Source organism: Mustela nigripes, chromosome 10 (assembly GCF_022355385.1).
Source record: "Mustela nigripes isolate SB6536 chromosome 10, MUSNIG.SB6536, whole genome shotgun sequence".
Classification (NCBI taxonomy): Eukaryota; Metazoa; Chordata; class Mammalia; order Carnivora; family Mustelidae; genus Mustela; species Mustela nigripes.
In genome coordinates this window covers 32,584,457-32,603,376 of record NC_081566.1, presented here as the reverse complement: position 1 = coordinate 32,603,376, position 18,920 = coordinate 32,584,457, and the positions used below count along the sequence as shown (strand labels likewise).

Genomic DNA, 18,920 nt, shown 5'->3' with positions numbered 1-18,920 from the left:
AGTCTGCTTGAGGATTCCCTCTCTACCTCTCCCTCTGCTCCTCCCCCTGCTTGCTCATGCTCTCTCTCTCTCCCCCTAATAAATAAATCTTTAAAAAAGAAATAAAAATAAATGTCTTAATGCCACTCCAGGGTAAAATTACTGTGGGATTAGAAACCATAGGTACCTAGGTTTCAATTTGATATTTAAAGAAAAGACCTTCTCGAAAGAGATCCATTCAATGTTAAAACAAGCTGTGACCGTGTGTGTGCCCATCTGTGGGACAGAGATGGCACCTCACTAGAAAAGTCTGCACATCCCCATCACGTATAAATAGGAGTTCTGCCTGGGGGTGAATGCTGTAGGCATTGGTTGGTGCTTCTGAGGGCTCAGCCTTGGACTCAAAGAAACTTCTATTTATAAAGTACACACACACACACACATACACCACTCTGCAATCTCTGTAGCAAGATGCAGTATTTTTGACCAACAGGCTTATTCCTCAGATACTCAGATGAGCTAACTCAGGCCTAAGCAGCCTTTTAACTCCTCAGCTCACCTGAGGCGCAGTGACTAGAGGGAGCAGGTGGTCAAGGGAGTGTGGTGAGGGGAGGCAGGGAGGCAGAACAGCACTAATAAGTGAGCAGGGACCATGTGGCACCTTAATGAGGCCAGTTCAACAGGATTAGCCCACATTGAGACAGTAGGGGAGGCAGGGAAGCAGGCAGATTGAGCTATCCCCAAAGAGTGGCAAAGCCGATGAGAGTACCAGCGCTAGGACCCAAGCTGTTCCAAGTCAGGAATTCCACCTTGTGCATCAAGACTATCTTTCCCCTGGGCCTCTAGCTCCTGTGGCAGAGCCCAGAGCTTTCGATAGAAACAAAGGAGTAGGGTGGTATGCCTTTTGATTAGAGAAATTCTCCTTCTTCTTTACTGCATGGTCCTATCACACGCGCATGTCCGTAGCCAGTGTCCCGGGACAGTGAGAAGGGGTCCAGGCCTGTGACAGAACTGGAGGCCCTGGTTCATGGTTGACATAGGCTGAAAGGTTTGCCTGGAGAGGGCCTCAGCGGAGCCTTTCGCTGCCTTCACATGCTGGAAACGATTCACGTGAAAGGTTGGTATTCTTGTTCTGTGTGGCCCCGTGGGCAGACGCCGTATCCTCGGGTAGAAACTGCAAGCAGTGGATTCCATCATAATATAGAGAAATACTGAGAAGGTGGTGAAAGATAAAGCAGTCTTTCTTAGGAGGTAGTGAGTGGTCTCCCTCTGTGGTGTTCCACTATGGACTACAGAACTTTTTTGCCAAAGCAGTGTAGATGGCATTCAAGAGACAGGGGCAGACTGGATCTTAAAGCCTCTGAGTCCTAAGGTGCCATACCACTAGAGTCTCCAAATACTGCTACAGCTCCGTCCATGATTCCGGCTTTAGGTAGCCCAGCTTTCCACGACGAGAAAAGAAATCCCGACACAAGCACAGTTGATCTCCTTTGTACACCATCTCTGTCCTGCGTTGGCCTGATTTCAGTCTCACCTCTCCTTTTCATCATGATTCCCTGGGCCCTAGGGCCAGGAGTATAGGCAGCTAAGAATGTGTTCACAAAGGGATTATGGGCTACTTGCTTGACTCTAACCAGGAGCATTTTGCATTTTAAGGAAGGGTCCAGGGAGAGGGCAATGGTTGGCTCGAAGAAATGACTCCCTCTTGATAGTACTCCAACACCCAAAGGAGTTATTCTCAGACTAAAGTAAACCTCCCTGCCCAGGCCATGGGCACCTGCCTCTTCCACCACAGCTGTGTCTTCATGGCTACAGAGCAACACACTTATGTCCCTTTGACCTGAAATAAGACCTGGATTCCTGCGCTTGCCCCTATGCCCACAGTGTTTCTGGCGGGGAACTCTTTGACCGGATCCTGGAGCGGGGTGTCTACACAGAGAAGGATGCAAGCCTGGTGATCCAGCAGGTCTTGTCAGCAGTGAAATACCTCCACGAGAATGGCATCGTCCACAGAGACTTAAAGGTGCCAAAGTGGGAGTCCTCAGTGGGACACAGAGAATGACCCTTTAGGAAGCTTGCCTGGGTCATGGGCAGCCTAAGCCTTGTAAAATTAGAGGGTAGGAGCAGTAGAATCCTAAGGTCCCTTCTGCCCTCAGATTCCTTAAACAAAACTTAAATGACTGAAAAATCATTGCTAAATTTCATCTCAGCCTTTTCCTGAACTTTCCATGGGGCCTCACCCTAGCAGGATACTAAGATAATCCACATGTTTCTCAAACCTAGCCACAGTCAAAATAAAATGTAAGAAATACTTAATGGGGGGTGTCAATGTTGCACCAAGCATGTACTAGACTTTAGAGAAATCAGAGACAATTAACCATGGTTTGATCCCCTCAAGAAACAGTCTTAGGGTAGTTGGGGATGCGGGGAGGGTGGGTGTAGTAACTTAATGGCTAGAAAGCTGACCAACATGAGGGCCATGAGCAAAATACAGAGTGATTGGATATGGAGTAGGGGGCTGTAGGTAGGAGGAAGGAGGAAAGAACTGGGGGAGATGAGCCTGACCTTGAAGTCAGAAGCCCAGAGCACAGCTTGCTAAGAAATTATATATCAGGAGATGAAAAGAAATCTGTATTTCAGATGATTATATCCTACATTACATCGTATCACTCTTCTCCCACAGCCTGAAAACTTGCTGTACCTAACCCCTGAAGAGAACTCTAAGATCATGATCACAGACTTTGGTCTGTCCAAGATGGAACAGAGTGGAGTCATGTCCACTGCCTGTGGGACCCCAGGCTATGTGGGTGAGTCTGGGAGGAGGACGAAGGTTGACCAGTTGGCTGTGTTCAACTTCATGGATATTATTTCATGGGGAGGGGTGGTTATCGGGAGACAGGGTTCAACTTTAAAGGCAACCCAAGTAGAGCATTAACTATGAGGTTTAGGGTAGATCATGTATCTCTGGAACTACCCCTCCTACTCCCAAACCCTGCATCTTTAGAGACAGCCTACCCCTGAGCCATCCCACAGCCCCTGCCTATACTTAGCTATCATTTTTGCAGACAGACATCCTGCTTTGTCTTTCTGGCTAGACGAGGGGCAGAGACAAGAGCATAAAACCAGAGATGGTTAGATTGCCAAGAGGTTGACACTAGGCACCCCTTTTCCTTTCTCCCATGCCCAGAAGAGAACTCAGGGCCCCCATTGTTAGTATCCTGGAGGAATAGTGTTGAGTTTGAAGCTGAGGAACCCAGGTGTGCTCCCCCAAATATATTCCCTAAGAAACTGGTAGAGATGGGGCCTCCTCCCTAAACAGGAGGCTTTGAAGGTCCCCCCAAAAGTAAAAGTCATCAAGTTACCAGGTGAAAACATTCCTGAGATCCATGGAGAGAAAACTAATAATCAGAGCATCCCCTCCTGTCTACTTCCCTCTTAGCCACTCATCACCTGGTTGAGGATGGCACACAGAAAGGTTACCTCTAGCATAATAGAGGAAATTCCTACTCTTACCCTCAAAAAGAGGTCAGTCAGTAGTTGAGTCCTACCAAGTACAAAGCCCTGGTATCTGGGATGAATTCAGAAGATAACTCTCTACTCTCCCAGTCAGGGGAAGACATGGCTTGTTTTCTCATGGAGCTCTTGATCTGATACAGCAGAAGTTAACCTGAGATGGATAGGACAGTTATCACTTCCCTCTAAGAGCTCCTCATTTGATGTGGAAGACTCTGTCTCTTCCCTTAGGGAGATCCCAGTCTAGTGGGAGAGACTGCCTCTACTTCACATATGTCCCTGTCTGAACAGAGACACACAGCCCCAGCCCTGGGACACACTATCTGCATGGAGAGACAAAGACCTGCCTTCAGAGAGTACTCAGTCTGATGGGAGAGATGTAGCCCCGGTCTGATGTAAGAGTCATGGGAACCTTCCAGGCTGACGGAGGAAGATTCAGGATGATGGGAGCGCCCCAGTCCCTGCCCTGGGAACGTTTTCATTCTTACAGAAACACCACCATCCCAGGAGCTTCCTAGTCCGCTCCTCTAATCCTCTTCCTGACCTTTGACCCCCACCCCTCAGCCCTCTCTTCTTGTTCCATCCCTGACTCTACCTTTCGTTTGCTGCAGCTCCGGAAGTGTTGGCCCAGAAACCCTACAGCAAGGCTGTGGATTGCTGGTCCATTGGCGTCATCACTTACATATTGTGAGTAGAAGCCTGCATTGGCTCAGTTCCTGGGAAATCTCAGAACAGCTCATCCTTTTTTTCCCCTCCCCTATCTTAGCTCCTCAATCCACCTTCAAAGCGTGTGCGTGTACACATGTGCATCCACATACATACACACACACACGCGCACACCCACACACTCACACTTACCATGCACACAGCTCCAAAGGTTTCCGTCCTGGTCTCCACCAGGTTATTACAATAGAGCTCAGTGTGAACCCACTGTTCAGCCATATGGTTCTGTCTCTTCCTGCACCCCACCCCCATTTAGTCTCTATAACTGTGTTGAGTCCTGCTCGATGGAACAAGCAGTGAAGAAAGGAAAGGTCAAGCCAAGCTTAGAAGCCAAGTGGGTACAATGTTCCCATCTCAGATTGGGCAAGTCAGCCCAAGGCAAAGTGATGGCCTGAATGAACCGGGTCATGGTTCCTGTTCACATCGTCTTGGCCTCTCCTTTCCAGACCTATTCATCACCCTCCCCCACCATCCCTCCTCACCTCCAGATGACTCTGCTCTTAGGAAAATACCATATCTGTCCCTTAGCAGGGACTCAACTCTTTATTTACTAACCTTATGTTGAATAACTACTCTCATTTATTCGTGTACTCAACAAAAATTCATTGACCGTCTCTTCTGCGCTAATCACTGATGTAGGTACTAAAGAATAAAGAACAAAATAACCTTAAAAATTCCTCACAAAACGTACATTCAAGCAGGTGTTCTGTTATCTCTCTTAAAGGTATTTTATACATTCTCTAAGTGTCAGGGAGGTATAGCAGGGGCAGTGTGCCTTTGGGGGGGAATAACGCACAAAGGGGCCCTCCAGAGTTGCTTGATGGGGCCTGCATCATTCCAGAGTCAGGCAGATCCTGTTCCTGCTGCTGGCTGGGGGTCCTGTTTCCTGCCTATGATCCACAGTGGAGGCCGGGCAGAGGGGAGAGACTGGGGTTGTTAGCAGCATAGCTCCTTCCTGTTTCACTGCAGGTTGTGTGGGTATCCCCCCTTCTATGAAGAAACGGAGTCGAAGCTCTTCGAGAAGATCAAGGAGGGCTACTATGAATTTGAGTCTCCATTCTGGGATGACATTTCTGAGTCAGGTAAGGCTAGCAGGTGTGAAGGACAAGACAACAGGCTCAAGGCAAAGGCTGCCAAGAGAAAAAGAGCTTAAGAGCGGATGACAGTCCTGGCTCTTGAAAGTCCCCTGGGAATCTTCTAGCACAGGCTGCCAAGGAGAGTGGAGAAATCTTCATCTGTCTCAAAGGCCAAATAAATTATACGCATCTCAGGTTCATGCTTTTGTTTTCCTGGAGACAGAACCACAGGATGCAAGGAGAGGGGGGCGGAGTGCGGGGGAGTTTAGATGAGGAGCCAGGAGGGCAGAGCCTGCCCAAGGGAGTGTTCCAGGCACGAGTGGCAAAACCAAGGCCAAGTTTTGCCTTTATTATATAACCAGACTGAGAGCCTGTGACATCTGCGTGTGTGAGAGGAGGCAGTCGTTACAAGTCATTGGGTCCATTAAGTGGAGATCCGTGGAGGGCTGCGGCTGCACTCACGTGTGCCCACTCGTGGCTGCCGGCGCCTGGATGGTGCAAAGGCAGACCCCCGCGACCTGCAGACACAGCGGGGCCTCATGAGAAGAGCTGTATCTGCTGTGCTGTGTGGGGGAGGCCATGGAGAGTCTCTCTTTGGAGGTTTATGGTGGGCTGCTGTTAGGTGGTTTGGATTTTTTTTTTCTCTTTTAAGAGTCTTAAAATTGCCTCTTTGGAAGATTAGCTAAGGATGCATTCTCTGCCACCCACCAGCCCGGAAGTGAGTTTCCATCAGTCATGAAACCTGGTCCCTATTGTGTCTTTGATTGCTCCCCTTAGCTAAGGATTTTATTTGCCACCTGCTGGAGAAGGACCCGAATGAACGGTACACCTGTGAGAAGGCCTTGAGGCACCCGTGGTGAGTGAGGGTGGGCTGAGCTCCGGCCCCTAGCCTGGTGGTTCCCCAGAGACCATGATGACTCATTCAAGGGGTGTTTCCCAAGAGTCAGCTTCCCTGAGCTCTCTGCTTTGCAGCACGCAAGGAGCGCAGACACCTGTGTCTGGTCCAGCTAGAGGTGCAGACAGCATTTAAGGAAGTGGGTTCTGACCCCAGAGTGGCTACTGTGTCACTAGTCAAGGCTAGGAGACAGACGCAGCCAGGAACTGTTACCAGTACTAGGATGCAGAACTCAGGCTCCAGGAGTAGGTAGCTCTGCCCTGTCCTGGAGAGCATCATTTCACTGTGGGTCAAAACCTACTCTAAGTGAGGCGATTGGTGAAGAATCACAAAGGAGCCGATCAGTAAAGTGAGCATGCTCTACCCCTTGTTCATGCTTCAGCCCTGCTCAGGATTCGTGATAATGCCCCACCTGCTGCCATAGGTTCCTCTGCCTCTTCACATGTTCCCTGATCTGGCCTGACCCTTTACCTCCACCTGCATTTCCCCAAAGTCCCAACATACCTTCTCTGTTCTCGAAAGGCCTCAAAGCTCTCTTTCTCTTCCTGCCCTCTCCTACTCCCTATCCCAAGCTCTTTCCAACCTATACCTTGGGTCACACCATTTTTACCACCTAGAATGTCCTGCCTCTTGCCTTGTATGCAGCATGCCTCAGGATCCAGAGCAGTTTCTGCCCTGCCTGAAGCCCTGGGTCCTGCAGGCCAGGCTCACCTCCTTACCTCCCTCTGGCAATTACACAGATTACCATGAACTACTCGAGTTCGTGGCATGGAACAAGGTTCCACAGCTCCACTGGAAGACCCCAGGGATGAGGGTCCCATCTGTTACTACTCTGTGTCCCTAGTACCTAGAAAGTCCTGGGCCATGTAATGGCAAGTATCTGAGGAGCACGTAGAGATGGATGATCAGGAAGAAGGTGGCCTGTATTAGGAGGCCTCACTGATGAAGTCTTCCTGGAGGAGGTGTGTTCTGAGGAAAGTTTTGAGCTAAAGGATAGTGACAACCCAAGTATCCTCTGACACAGGACCCAGAAAGCCTATTCTCCAAGAAGCCAGAAAATAAGTATTTTAGGCTTAGCTGGCCGTACGGTCTATATGGCAACGACTCAGTCTGCCCTTGTGGCATGGAAGCAGCCACAGCTCCTACTTGAATGAATGGGCGTGTCTGGGTCCCAGTGAGACCTGGTTACAGGCCATGGGTAGATCTGCCCCACAGGTCATAGTTTGCCCACCTACTATAAAATAAGACTTCGGTTTTACCAAAGCATGGAACCCGTAATGAGCTGCCCAAGGGGACAGAGGAGCCCTGGTTCCAGTCCATTCCTGCCATGGGCCACCCTTCCTCTGAGGCACGGCACTCAGCTTAACCTGGCCCCCCACGCACGGCCCCCAGTGAGCCAGGCTTCCCTTCTACACCCACAGGATTGATGGAAACACAGCCCTCCACCGGGACATCTACCCATCAGTCAGTCTCCAGATCCAGAAGAACTTTGCCAAGAGCAAGTGGAGGGTAAGTGGCGCTTTGCAGGAGGCAGGTGGGCTGTTCTGGGCCCTGGAGGTTGAGCTGGGGTAGGGCTGGCTAGGGGCTTTCTCTGGGCCTTTCCGGCAGCCACTGGGCCTCCCTGGACCCTCTCTGAAGTGAGATGTGAGCACATCAGTTTCAAGAGGCTGAAGCTGCCAGGCGGAGGGAAAGCTTGAGCCCTGTGGCCCTGAGAGAATGCAGAGGGTCAGAGGTGGGTCTCATGTCTCCTCAGCAAGCTTTCAACGCAGCTGCTGTGGTCCACCACATGAGGAAGCTGCACATGAACCTGCACAGCCCAGGCCTCCGCCCGGAGGTGGAGAACAGACCACCCAGCACCGCAGTCTCAGAAGCCTCGAGATCCGGCTCTTCTGAGATCACCGTCCCCGAGGCCCCGGCCCTGGAGCAGAGCGAGGCCCTTCCCGCCCTGACGAGGCTGCCCTGCCAGCTCGGTGCCCGGCCGGCGGCCCCTGGGGGCCGGTCCCTCAACTGCCTGGTCAACGGCTCGCTCCGCATCAGCAGCAGCCTGGTACCCATGCAGCAGGGGCCCCTGGCCGCCGGGCCCTGCGGCTGCTGCTCCAGCTGCCTGAGCATCGGGGGCAAAGGGAAGTCCTCCTACAGCTCCGAGCCCGCGCTGCTCAAAAAAGCCAACAAGAAACAGTACGTATTCTCCGCCAAAGACAGAGGCCTCGCCCTGCTGGGGTGCTGGGGCTGAAGGGAGCTGGCTCCGCAGGGCGGGAAGAGCTCTCGGCCGGAGGGGGTGAGGGCAGTGCTCACAGTCCTGTCCCTGCCCCTAGCTATGTGGCTGCTGTTGGATCAGTGGATGTCCCCGTCTCTGGTTTGCTCATCTGTGAGAGATGCTCTGCCCACCTCACAGAGCTACCTAAAAGCTTAGTGAACGGGAATTACAAATGTCTGCAGAAAACTGCGCACATGTCCATGGTGGACAGTCGATTTCTCGAGTTTCTAGAACCATTGTGTTTTGGGGGGGGGGGGGGCTCCATTGTCCTCTCCATCCTCTCTGCAAGGGCGTGTACTTTGTGAACCTGAGGGAGGGAGGGCCGAGCGGAGGCCACAGGCGCGGAGAGCTCCCCCAGCTCTTGTCCCTTCCCCGAACACGTCACAGCCCCCACCGCGCTTGCTTTCCAGGAACTACAAATCAGAGGTCATGGTGCCAGTTAAAGCGGGTGGCGGTTCCCACTGCCGGGCGGGGCAGACTGGAGTCTGTCTCATAATGTGATCCCCGGAGCCCGCATCTGGGTCGATTTTCAGGTGAGGCGCACAGGTGGGAGGGCCAAAGCAGGGGGCTCTGGGAGAGCTGCTGTCCCAGAAGGCCAGCCCCCTCACCGTCCGAATGAATGGGTCTGAGGACCCCTGGATGCTGCAGGCCCACAGCCACCCTGAACCCCTTTCCTCGGCAGGAGAGGTGCACGACTCTTCTCTGCCTTCCCAGCCCGGCGTCCACCCATCAACGGGAGGAAGGCGGAGCGGGCAGAGCAGGGCCTGGAGGGAGTGGGTGACGGTGAGAAGCAGCAGGCTGCTGCCGCCTGGGGCAGACCCTTCCAGAAGGCCCAGGAGCGAGCCCCCAAGGTGCAGAGGCCTCGTTGAAGCTGTGGGCAGGAGGAGCCGGCAGCCACCCACCTACGGGGTCTCCCTGGCCTGCCTGCTCTGTGCCCCCACACCCTACGTGCCGTGGCTCTGTGCAGTGAACTAGGTAGCTCTTGCCCGGGTCTGTGTCGTTTGTGATGAGAAGCTTCCTGGGCTGGCCAGGCTGTGTCACCTTCTCTGAGCAAAGCCATATGGAGCCTCAACCCCCGACTCCTGCTCAGCACATGCTTCTGCCTCGAGGCCTTGATGCCCGTGGCCAGCACGGGCTCATTAATGTAGTCACCTGCCCATCTGCATGAATGGCCGGGGGCTCCTGCTCTGCCTGTGAGCTCTCAAGTTCCAGTCCTTGACTCCATGATCAGCTCCAACTGGCCCGGCACACCTCCCGCCCTGCCCCAGGCCAAAAGCAGAACCACAGCCTTCCAGATGGAAAAGAAAGAAATCGGTGATGAGGAGCTGGAAGGAATTCTCATCCTGGCCGGATGCCTCACCCACACCCGGTTAAGTAAAAGTTGGAAGTGGACTGTTTCCATTTCAGCTGGTAATTCTCATCCTGCTTCTGCTCTTCTCTCCCAGAAAATCAGAAACCTTACTCTTGTCCCTCCCTCGTTTTTCTTGTACCCCCGTTACCCTCCAGCTTCACGTTCGGTGTTGTGCTCAATAAAATGGACATATTTTTCTCTATGAGGCTTTATTTGGTTATTCGTCAAGTCAGATGTGGCTCTGGGACTTCGGCGCCTGTGCAGAGTGGAGAGGGAGCTGGGGCCTTGGGGTCTGGAGGAACCTGGCAGTGTAGAGGCGGACACAGACTGAGTGCATAGCGTGTGCTCGCTAGTAGTTCACATGAGATACTGCTCGTGACTCATTCCCTCCTCACCACCGCTCCTGGGGTAGCTCTGTCGGAGCCCACACAGTCCAGTCCAGTCTCCTAACAATGATATTAGATGATCTAGATGATGGTGATTTGAAGCCCTGCCCTGCCACATCTGTGACCTTTGGGGAGTGACACAACAACCATCTGTGCCTTGGTTTCCTCACTTGTCAAATGGAAGCAGCATCATGAGATAACGCAGACAACGTGTCTTGCACAGTGCTCAGTAAATAATCAACAGGATTAATAATGTCAAGAAAATGTAGGTGAAATGCCTAGCATGGAGTTCCTGGGGGGCTCCAATGGTTAAGCGCCTGCCTTCTGCTCAGGTCATGATCCCAGGATCCTGGGATCAAGTTCCACAATGGGACTGCTTCTCCCTCTCTCTCTGCCTCTCTACCTGCTTGTGCTTTGTTTCTCTGTCTCTTTCTCTCTCTCTCTCAAATAAATAAGTGAAACCTTTAAGACAATTTTTTTTTTCAATTTTGAAAACACCTAGCACATGGCCCAGGCCGTGTTAGCACACACACACCCGCGCCGTTTCCCTTATCTGCTGCACACACAAATGCACATCCATCTGCAGCTTCTCTTTGAGATCCCCAAAAGACACAGATTCTGCCTCTGGAGCTGTGAATGTGGACACAAGCCCTCCTTTCTCTGGATTTCTATTTCCTCATCTATGAAGGAGCAACTGGGTCACTGCTCAAAGATGAAAATCATCGGGTCTCTCAAGGATGGGTTCCATTAAGTCCTGGGACAAAGGGGTCCAGTCCTTCTAAGTTTGGGTGACAAGCAAGCTGTACTGACACAGGGAGCAGCCTGTGCTCCCTATACCACTGTGCTCCCTATACCACTGGGCTTGAGCAGAGGAGCGTCCCAGAACCCCAAGTGGGAGACAGGAACAAGTGACAAAGGTTTACTTATGGGACACAGACCAATTTCTCTCTTTCAACCTCCAGACTTCTTGCCAAAGGTTTTTATTGGGCTTTTCATTTGTATGTCATTTTTTTGTTCAGTTTTTGTGTCCATGGAAGCTGAAGGGCAAGGACGCCGGCCGGCCAAGTGCACCTCCACTTAGAGCTCCTTGTCCCAAGGCCACGGCCCGCCTCCACCCTCTCCGTCTCTCCAATATAGTTTCCCATCAGCTCAGGCTCGGCAGCAGCGCAGAAAGATCTTACCAGTTGCACACAGGGTGGGTTGGGCTGTGCTTTGAGGCTGTAGAAAAGTCTCCTGGAGCCAGGATGGAATCCAGCCCAAATAAAGAGGGCAGATGAGCGGGGCCAGGGGCTGGAAGCTGGCATGTCACTTACAGGTGGCATAGTAGAGCACACGCCCATTGATGTGGTCGCGGATCTGTTCCACGCGCTTCTCCAGCCCCGTCAGGTCTGCCGAGCGGAGCTTGATGGCCTGGCTCCCCCGAAGCAGCTCGGACTCCATGTCTGAAGGCAGATGGAGGGCAAGGGGGGTTGTGGAAGAGCTGGTGAGACACCCAGAGCCTCCCTACCCTTCCTTCTTCACCCACTCACCCAGAGGCAGCACCTGCAGGAGAAATCACCTGCTTGGGGGCGGGAGCCGGTGGGGGCAGCTGGACACTGAGGCAGCTCTTGGCTCTCCACCCCTACCCCACTCTTATGGAAACCAGACCCAGGAAGCCCCTACCCTTCTCCTCTGCTCTACGCACTCTCAGTTGTCCTAGACTGACAAAGCAAACCACTGGCATCAAGATTAGCAACCTAGAACTGCTGGACTCAGCTGTGTCCCACCAGGGATCCTCCAGCAGGCACCACAACCACAGAGCCGGCTGGGGTACCAGAGTTCCCCTGCACTTTCCCTTCCCTAATTACCACTCCAGATAAATCTAGTGCCCCCCTGGCCCCCGCTCTGGTCCAATCTGTATGCCACCACTAGATTATGCACAGGGGATGTGGGGGACTCCAAAGTGACCAAGTGCAGCCGGACCATCCTGTCAGCCTAGGTGAGAGGCCTCTCTGCCACACGCACGGGGACTGGCACCGGCCTCAGCCTGAACTCCCCCAGGAATAGGGAGGGAGTGTGTGGCCTCACAATGCTCCAACTTTAGACAGCTCTAGCTGCTCAAAGTCTCATGAAGCCGGAATCTGACCACTTTCGCTTCCCCTCGGTTATCTCGGGTCCGTCTCCTAGGAGTAAATGGGGAATATAGCTCTTCTGCCTCCCACGTGGAAGTCTTAGAGATGTCTGAGGCCACACCTTCTCAGATGAAATCTCCCTAGTTCCTTCACCCACTCTGCACCTGATGTCACTACGAAGTCTCTTGACTCCCAGCCCTGGTGGCGCTCCCCGCAATAGGCACAGACTTGTCAGCCCCCCCCCTCTGCTGAACACCACCCACCAGGTGAGATCCCACAGGCATTGGGAACAGTGGTGCTGCTGGCCAGACATTCAGCCACTGGCCATCTCTCCGGGCCTGCGGGCTGATCAAATATTGAAATTTTCGCAGCTACCGCTGTGTTCCCTGGTCCCCATCCCCAGGACCCCCAACCCCCACACATGATCTTCCCCAAAATCCTGCCATGAAAGGTAAAATCCTGTCAACAGGTAAATGCCTGTTCCATTGCTATAATCTGAACCTTTTCTGATTCATAGGTGTGTGACACACCAGTTACTAAAGATTTCGCATGCTTTGTATTTATCTGCCCTTTGGGCGGTAGCAAGACACCCCCGACTTCCATGGAGCTTAAAATCACTTGGAACCCCTGGGTTTTTTCCAGGTGACTAACAATTCATATCTGCTTCTCACTCCTCAATTTTGAAATGTTTTATCATTTGAGCGCTTATAAAAGGTTTTCAGGTACGTGAGCCACTAAGAAGCCAGGCCTCACCTGAGCTGTACTTGTGAGCCTGGGCCCAAATAAGGCCAGAGTGGAAGGTAACACTTCTCTTTCATGTTACCCTGCTCGGTTCAGTGCATCCTCTCAGCCTTCTGAGATAGCCATAGAATGACTGGTTCTCTTACCTAAAGGATTAATGACCTGTTGTCGACAGGTCTGATGAACAAATCCTTTATCTTCGCATAAAACACTGATGGACGAGGGCAGGGTGGGCACTGACGCAAGCCTTGGCAACCCCGTCAGGCTTAGCAGCTCACCCTTCTGGGATGGCTGGCCGCAGCCTCCAGCCTACCTCGTCAACTCACCCGCCCAACCTTCCCAGGGTGTCCACCTGCCAGCCAAACAGATTCTTGTCTGTTTTCTCTGAAATTCAGAGAAATTCTGTTTGTGGCGTTTGCTGGGCACACCAGGGCAGTGACCCGTCATCACATCTTAGAGACTGAGCCCAGTTCCTGGAAATCCCTGCTCTCACATTGGAAGAACCTCAGAACCCTCTTTCTTTTTTTTTTTTTTTAAGATTTTATTTATTTGACAGACAGAGATCGCAAGTAGGCAGAGAGGCAGGCAGAGAGAGAGAGGAGGAAGCAGGCTCCCTGCTGAACAGAGAGCCTGATGCAGGGCTCGATCCCAGGACCCTGAGACCATGACCTGAGCCGAATGCAGCAGCTTAACCCACTGAGCCACCCAGGCGCCCCCTCAGAACCCTTTTGACAACAATTTTTTATTGTCCCTGCTATATTCAAAACCTTTGGATGGTTCTCCACTCTCTCCCCTCTCGTGCTGGCCCTGAGGCCAGCCCTGTGGACCCAGCCACACTGACCCCATGCTGCTTCTCTCCCAACCATTCCGACCCTCTTCACCCCTTCTCTCCTGCTGGGTGCTCCTGCCCCCCAGCCCCAGAACATGTCTTATTGCTTCCCCTCACCCTGTCTTAAAGTCCCTGCTTTTCCTCACAGCCTCCCCCAGGCCTACGTCAAGTCTTATCTCTTCTGAATATTCCCTTCACCGAGCACTTCTCTTGACAGAAACGTCCGTCCACAGAGTACTGATCATGCAGGCTCCCGTCACAGACCCCCTTGTGCTGCTGGGTAGTTCCAGGCATCTTGCAGGGGACCAGGAAGATGGCCCCGTCTGGACTGCAAGCTCCTGAGGGCAGCACAAATCTTACGAGCATCTCCTCAGTCCCCACAGCCCCATCATCATGCCTCCTAGTCCCTGGGCACCTGGGGAAGCCCCACTGCTCTCGCCCCCTCAGCACAGCCAGCTCTGACAAGGCCGGGCCTCAGAAGCCCTGGGCTGGGACCTGCCTCCCGGGATGCCAGGAGTCCAAGCCCCAGCAGCATCCCCTCACCTTTCATCCTGTCCATCATCTCCATGGTCTCCCCAAACAGCTCCTCGGCCTCCGTCTTGACGCTCAGGATCCGGCTGCCCTGCGCCCCCAGCATGGGGCTTCGACCCAACTGGTCCTTCAACTCAGCGTATTTTTGCTTTAGTCTGTCGAATCCCTGAAAAAGGGAAAACCACCTCAGGGCCATAAGCAGCAGCACCCAAAGTTCTAAAGACCTTTAACTAAAGCACGCGACAGCACTCAAATCCACATGCCAGGGGGTGGCTCTGGCCTGTGAAAACCCCGAGACCCCAGGCCGTATCTTCCTTCATCTGCACGTCCCTCCCTCCATCTGCTCCTGTCCTAGCCCACCCAGCGCCGGGCACCTAGTGGTCACTTGGCAGTGTACTCGGCAACCAGGCCGCTACTGACCCTGACCATGAATGCCGAAGTTCCTGGTACACTGGAGACCCAGAGGAGGGCCCTCTCATTGCCTCTCTGACACAATTCTGACAATGGTTGGGGCACAGGTTAGGTTAAGTCAAGACTGCCTCTGGGCTGGGAAGCCACAGCAGGGGACAGGCTCTGGATTGGATGTCAAGGGACCTGCTTTGTAGGTGAGTTTGGGGCCAGACAATGTGACCCCTCCCTCTGGAAACAGAGAGGGACTGGACTAGATCATTTGCAACACCACTGAACTGACTCCCCAGAGGTGGCCCGAGGTGGGGTCCAGATGCCAGGCCAGGTCAGAGTGAATCCTGAAGCCCTGTCTGAGGATTCTAGAATAACATGTTCCAATCGCTTCTGAGCCCAGGGTCTCAGATAGCATACAGAGTCCTCTCCTGCTCAGGACCCTCACCCTGGCTGGTCCTGCCCAGGACAACCTCCACCCGCCCTCACCTCCTGGGCGCTCAGTGCCCGCTGCTCAGCACCCTCCGTGAGCTGCTGGGCCCTCGCTGCCTGCTCCCGCTGCTGCCTGGCCCTGCGGCTGAGCTCCTCCATCCGCGCCCGGAAGTCTCTCAGCTGCGACGTCATTCCAGCCACCAGTCCTTCGGCCGGCCCCAGGACCTGCTGAACCTTGGTGGGGAGAGAGACTGGCTTGTGGCAGATCTCCTAAGCAGCAGCCTTGTCCTTCTCTGGCCCAGCTCATCAGGTAGCAAAAACTCTCTCCAAGCAGGATACCACTATTGTCCCCTTGCTGATCCCCTCTCTCTCTGTCCCCTGGCATCCAGGCAGCCCCCTCCCTCCCAGCTCAGCCAATCCCTACACACACACACACACACACACACACACACACACCCCGCTGCAGCCCAGAGCCCACCCCTGGCCTTTTCCATCAAGCCTCACAACCAGAAAACCAAGAGCTCCAAGCCACGCCCATAGGCCCATAGTTCATAGTCTTCCCTCTTTAGGTCCCCTTCCAGGTCACTTTCTGGCATTTTCTGTATCTTGGGCCTGAATCTGTCTGTTCACCCCCAAATCCAGTGGAAGGAAACCACACCCCTCACCTCCGCAACCCTCTCCTGAATAAGCCGAAGGGAACGGCTGGTGCCTTGCATGGTGTCCTGAGCTTCCTGGAGTGCCACCGTGCCCTGCCGGAGGTTCCCCACCACATCCTCCACCTGGCTCTCCACAGCGTGGGCTCGGCTCCTGCGGCAGCGGGGGGAGGGGAGCGGAGGTGAGGGAAGGAGACCAGTGAATGAAGAGATGCGTGGCTCTGCTCACCGACGAGCTCAAGAGACTCTCCCTCCCAGCCAAGACTAGAAAGGGAGCCCTAACACAGCAGCTTTTCCATCCCAGGGTCTCACCAAGCAGACCTGGGCAGTGGGAGCGTTATGTCAGAGAACCCCTTTGGCGTCACCAATATGGAAGACAGGGTGACCCTGGACACCGTTTCTCACTTCACCACCCCCACCATGGTAAGCACCCCTCCTGTCCCCCAGCCCTCTACACCCGTCTGACGTGTACAGATTCTTTACCCTCTGCCAGCAACCCAAGGAGTCGGGAAGCAAAACCCCAGTCCAGCCCTGGGCAGGGAGAAGCACAGGCCCGGGGCCCCGGGCCATACCTGGCCTGCTCGGCCTTCATCTGGAGCCTCTGGGCCCGAGCAATGTCCTGCTTGGTCTGAGACAGCACCAGGTCCACGTTGGGTAGCCTGGCGGCAATGGCCTGGATCTCATTCATCTTGCGCAGGACCGTGGCCGAGTCTGTGGGCAGCCACAGAGCCAACACGGCCTCGCTGACCTCCTGGATGGTGGCCGCATCGGTGTCTGAGTCTGAAAGACAGCCATCCATCAGATCCCAGAGCCTCGCCACCTCCCCAAAGATCAGGGGCTTCTCCAAGCTGAGCAGATCCATGGGAAGCACCCACATGCCTCTCTGCCCTCGGCCACCCGAGGAGCTGCGCACTCTTGCAGGGACACTCAGGGGCCCATTCTCAGAACTTCCGGGAACACTGTGGAGGTGGCGGGGGGTGTTGGGGGGAGTCTGTGGGCACAGCTGTGGCAGCTAAGTGTCTGATGCCACAGGAAACTGCTGGCTGGAGAGAAGGAGGAGCTGCCAGGCAGCTGGGACTGAACAATGCCTACAGCGCGAACAGCAGCAGCCCTACGCTGGGGAGAGTGGCCAGAGCCGAACTGCTTCCTTGGCAAGCAGACTCCTTCCACACACCCCTCCCCAGGCCAGTGTGCTCCTTTGTGCAAAGGCAGAGAAAGAACATCGGGTCTTTGCTCCAGTGTCACCTCTCAGAGAGGCCAAGCCTGGCCATGCGATCTAGAATCACAACCTTCCCCATGCCGATACCCCTTACTCTCCTCTGTCTTCTCCCTAGCAATTGTTGCCTCCCACACGCCGAACCCTTGCTCACCTATCTGTCTCCCGTTACCCGGCTAGAAGCCCTGTGATGGCAGGGACTGGGCGTCCTGCATATCCTCAGCCCCGGCCGCAGTGCCTGACCCTCAGAGGCACTTGGTGTTTGTAAAGCCAATGAATGATTCAAAGACCTCCATACCCAGGCTTCCCCTCTACTCTTCAAGCAAACTGGCTTCAAGTCAAATGGCTCCTCTGAGCTCACTTTGCAGACCTGTGAAATGGGTCATGGTCCTCAACCCGAAAGGACAAAATCCAACAACCAGTCAGCAAGGATTTTATAAGCCAACTCCAGCTCGGAGAGCAAGGTCAGAAGTACAGATGTGGCATCTCCTCCCTATCTCTCCTGTTCACTTTTATAGATCAAGGGACTGATGTGGTAGGGGAAGGGGGCACCTGACCACCTGGGTGGTTTGTCCTGGGATTTGAGGCCAGCACGTGGGGAACTGAGACTGAAAATCAAAACAGACTCAATCCCTGTCCTCACAGAGCTCAAAACAGACAGGCACATAACCAAGGACGGCCAGCCTGAGTGCCAACGGCGAGCACAGGGGCTCAGAGGACTACTGGAGGGGTGCCCTAACCCAGTCTGATGGGGGGGGGGGGGGGGGGTCCTGGAGAATGGGTCATCTAGAGGATTCTTAGAAGGGGGAATCGGACTTCGGTCTGGAGAAGTGAGGCAGGGAAGCAATCCAGAGAGAGGGAAAACTTTTTAAGCAAAAATTGTGTGTGTGTGTGTGTGTGTGTGTGTGTGTGTGTGTGTTTATCCATCTAATAGTACAATCATCTAGAGTGTGGGCAGCAGAGTGAGAAGACTCCTATCTGTACTCCCTCCAACCTGGATGCCCTTTGGCAGGTTCCTTAACCTCCCTGTGCCCGAAACCCTCCTCTGCAAAGTGGTAGGCAACCAGGACTACATCATGTCATACCCATGAAGCACTTAGAACGGGGCTGGGCACTTAGGAAGAACTCAATAAGCGTGAGCGATGATTTTGTGAATTCCTTTTGAGTTCAATGGAAACTCAAAGAAAGGAAAGACTTTTCTTTTCCTTTCGTGGGAAAGACCACGCGTCCTCCTTCCCCCACAGGCCTCCCACATATACCCCCACAATGACCCTGTACACGGCAGCATCCGGTTAGTACCTGTGCCCCTGCACAGTTCTCTGCACACCAAATCCCACTGCCGTGGAGACTGCTAGAACTGTCCTGGGCCCTTCACAGGCATCACGCTTCCCTCAGACCCTGCTCCTTCTCCCTGCCCCTGGCCCCGTCAAAGGACCTGATCTGAGACACACGTACAGTTTATAGGACAAGAGGGACTCCCCGCTGATCCACATGAGCCCAGAGACTTCCTAACCTGCCTCCCACCCCCCGGTCAACGACGATGTCATTCAGCATCACTAGGCTCTGCATCGGGGAGGATTTCCTTATCTGCGAGTCCAAGCCCCAGACTTGGGCCTGCCCCTTCGTCCTTGTTTCCGGAGCAATATCTCCCTGCATCCACTCTCCCCCATTCTGGGGCTCCCCGGGAGGCTGACTCCAGCCTGGCCTCGGACGAGCCACGGCTGCAGACCCTCCCCACCCCTCTCCAACCTGCCCCCCACACCCAGGCAGGAGCTGGGGCTGGCTGGGAGCAAAGGCGCCGCAATAGGAGCAGAGAAGAGCCTTGTCG

General features: G+C 53.9%; 2 protein-coding genes across 5 annotated transcripts in view; one reads left to right on the top strand and one right to left on the bottom strand.

Annotated features, from left to right (window-relative positions):
• CAMK1G (calcium/calmodulin dependent protein kinase IG) overlaps nt 1-9,996 on the top strand; it is a 29,433-nt gene extending 19,437 nt beyond the window's left edge. For both annotated transcript variants that reach the window (XM_059412976.1, XM_059412975.1), the window contains exons 5-13: nt 1,864-2,002; nt 2,663-2,786; nt 4,104-4,179; nt 5,185-5,297; nt 6,069-6,147; nt 7,608-7,695; nt 7,940-8,364; nt 8,854-8,976; nt 9,126-9,996. In XM_059412976.1, coding sequence (XP_059268959.1) covers nt 1,864-2,002; nt 2,663-2,786; nt 4,104-4,179; nt 5,185-5,297; nt 6,069-6,147; nt 7,608-7,695; nt 7,940-8,364; nt 8,854-8,944 — 1,135 coding nt within the window. In that variant the 3' untranslated portion in view covers nt 8,945-8,976; nt 9,126-9,996. The remainder of the gene's footprint in view (nt 1-1,863; nt 2,003-2,662; nt 2,787-4,103; nt 4,180-5,184; nt 5,298-6,068; nt 6,148-7,607; nt 7,696-7,939; nt 8,365-8,853; nt 8,977-9,125) is intronic.
• Nucleotides 9,997-10,568: 572 nt separating this feature from the next.
• Nucleotides 10,569-18,920, bottom strand: part of LAMB3 (laminin subunit beta 3) — a 42,022-nt gene continuing 33,670 nt past the window's right edge. For all 3 annotated transcript variants that reach the window (XM_059412966.1, XM_059412967.1, XM_059412964.1), the window contains exons 19-23: nt 16,449-16,656; nt 15,889-16,030; nt 15,281-15,457; nt 14,405-14,558; nt 10,569-11,622 (exon numbers count right to left, since the gene is read on the bottom strand). In XM_059412966.1, the coding sequence (XP_059268949.1) occupies nt 11,486-11,622; nt 14,405-14,558; nt 15,281-15,457; nt 15,889-16,030; nt 16,449-16,656 (818 nt within the window). In that variant the 3' untranslated portion in view covers nt 10,569-11,485. The remainder of the gene's footprint in view (nt 11,623-14,404; nt 14,559-15,280; nt 15,458-15,888; nt 16,031-16,448; nt 16,657-18,920) is intronic.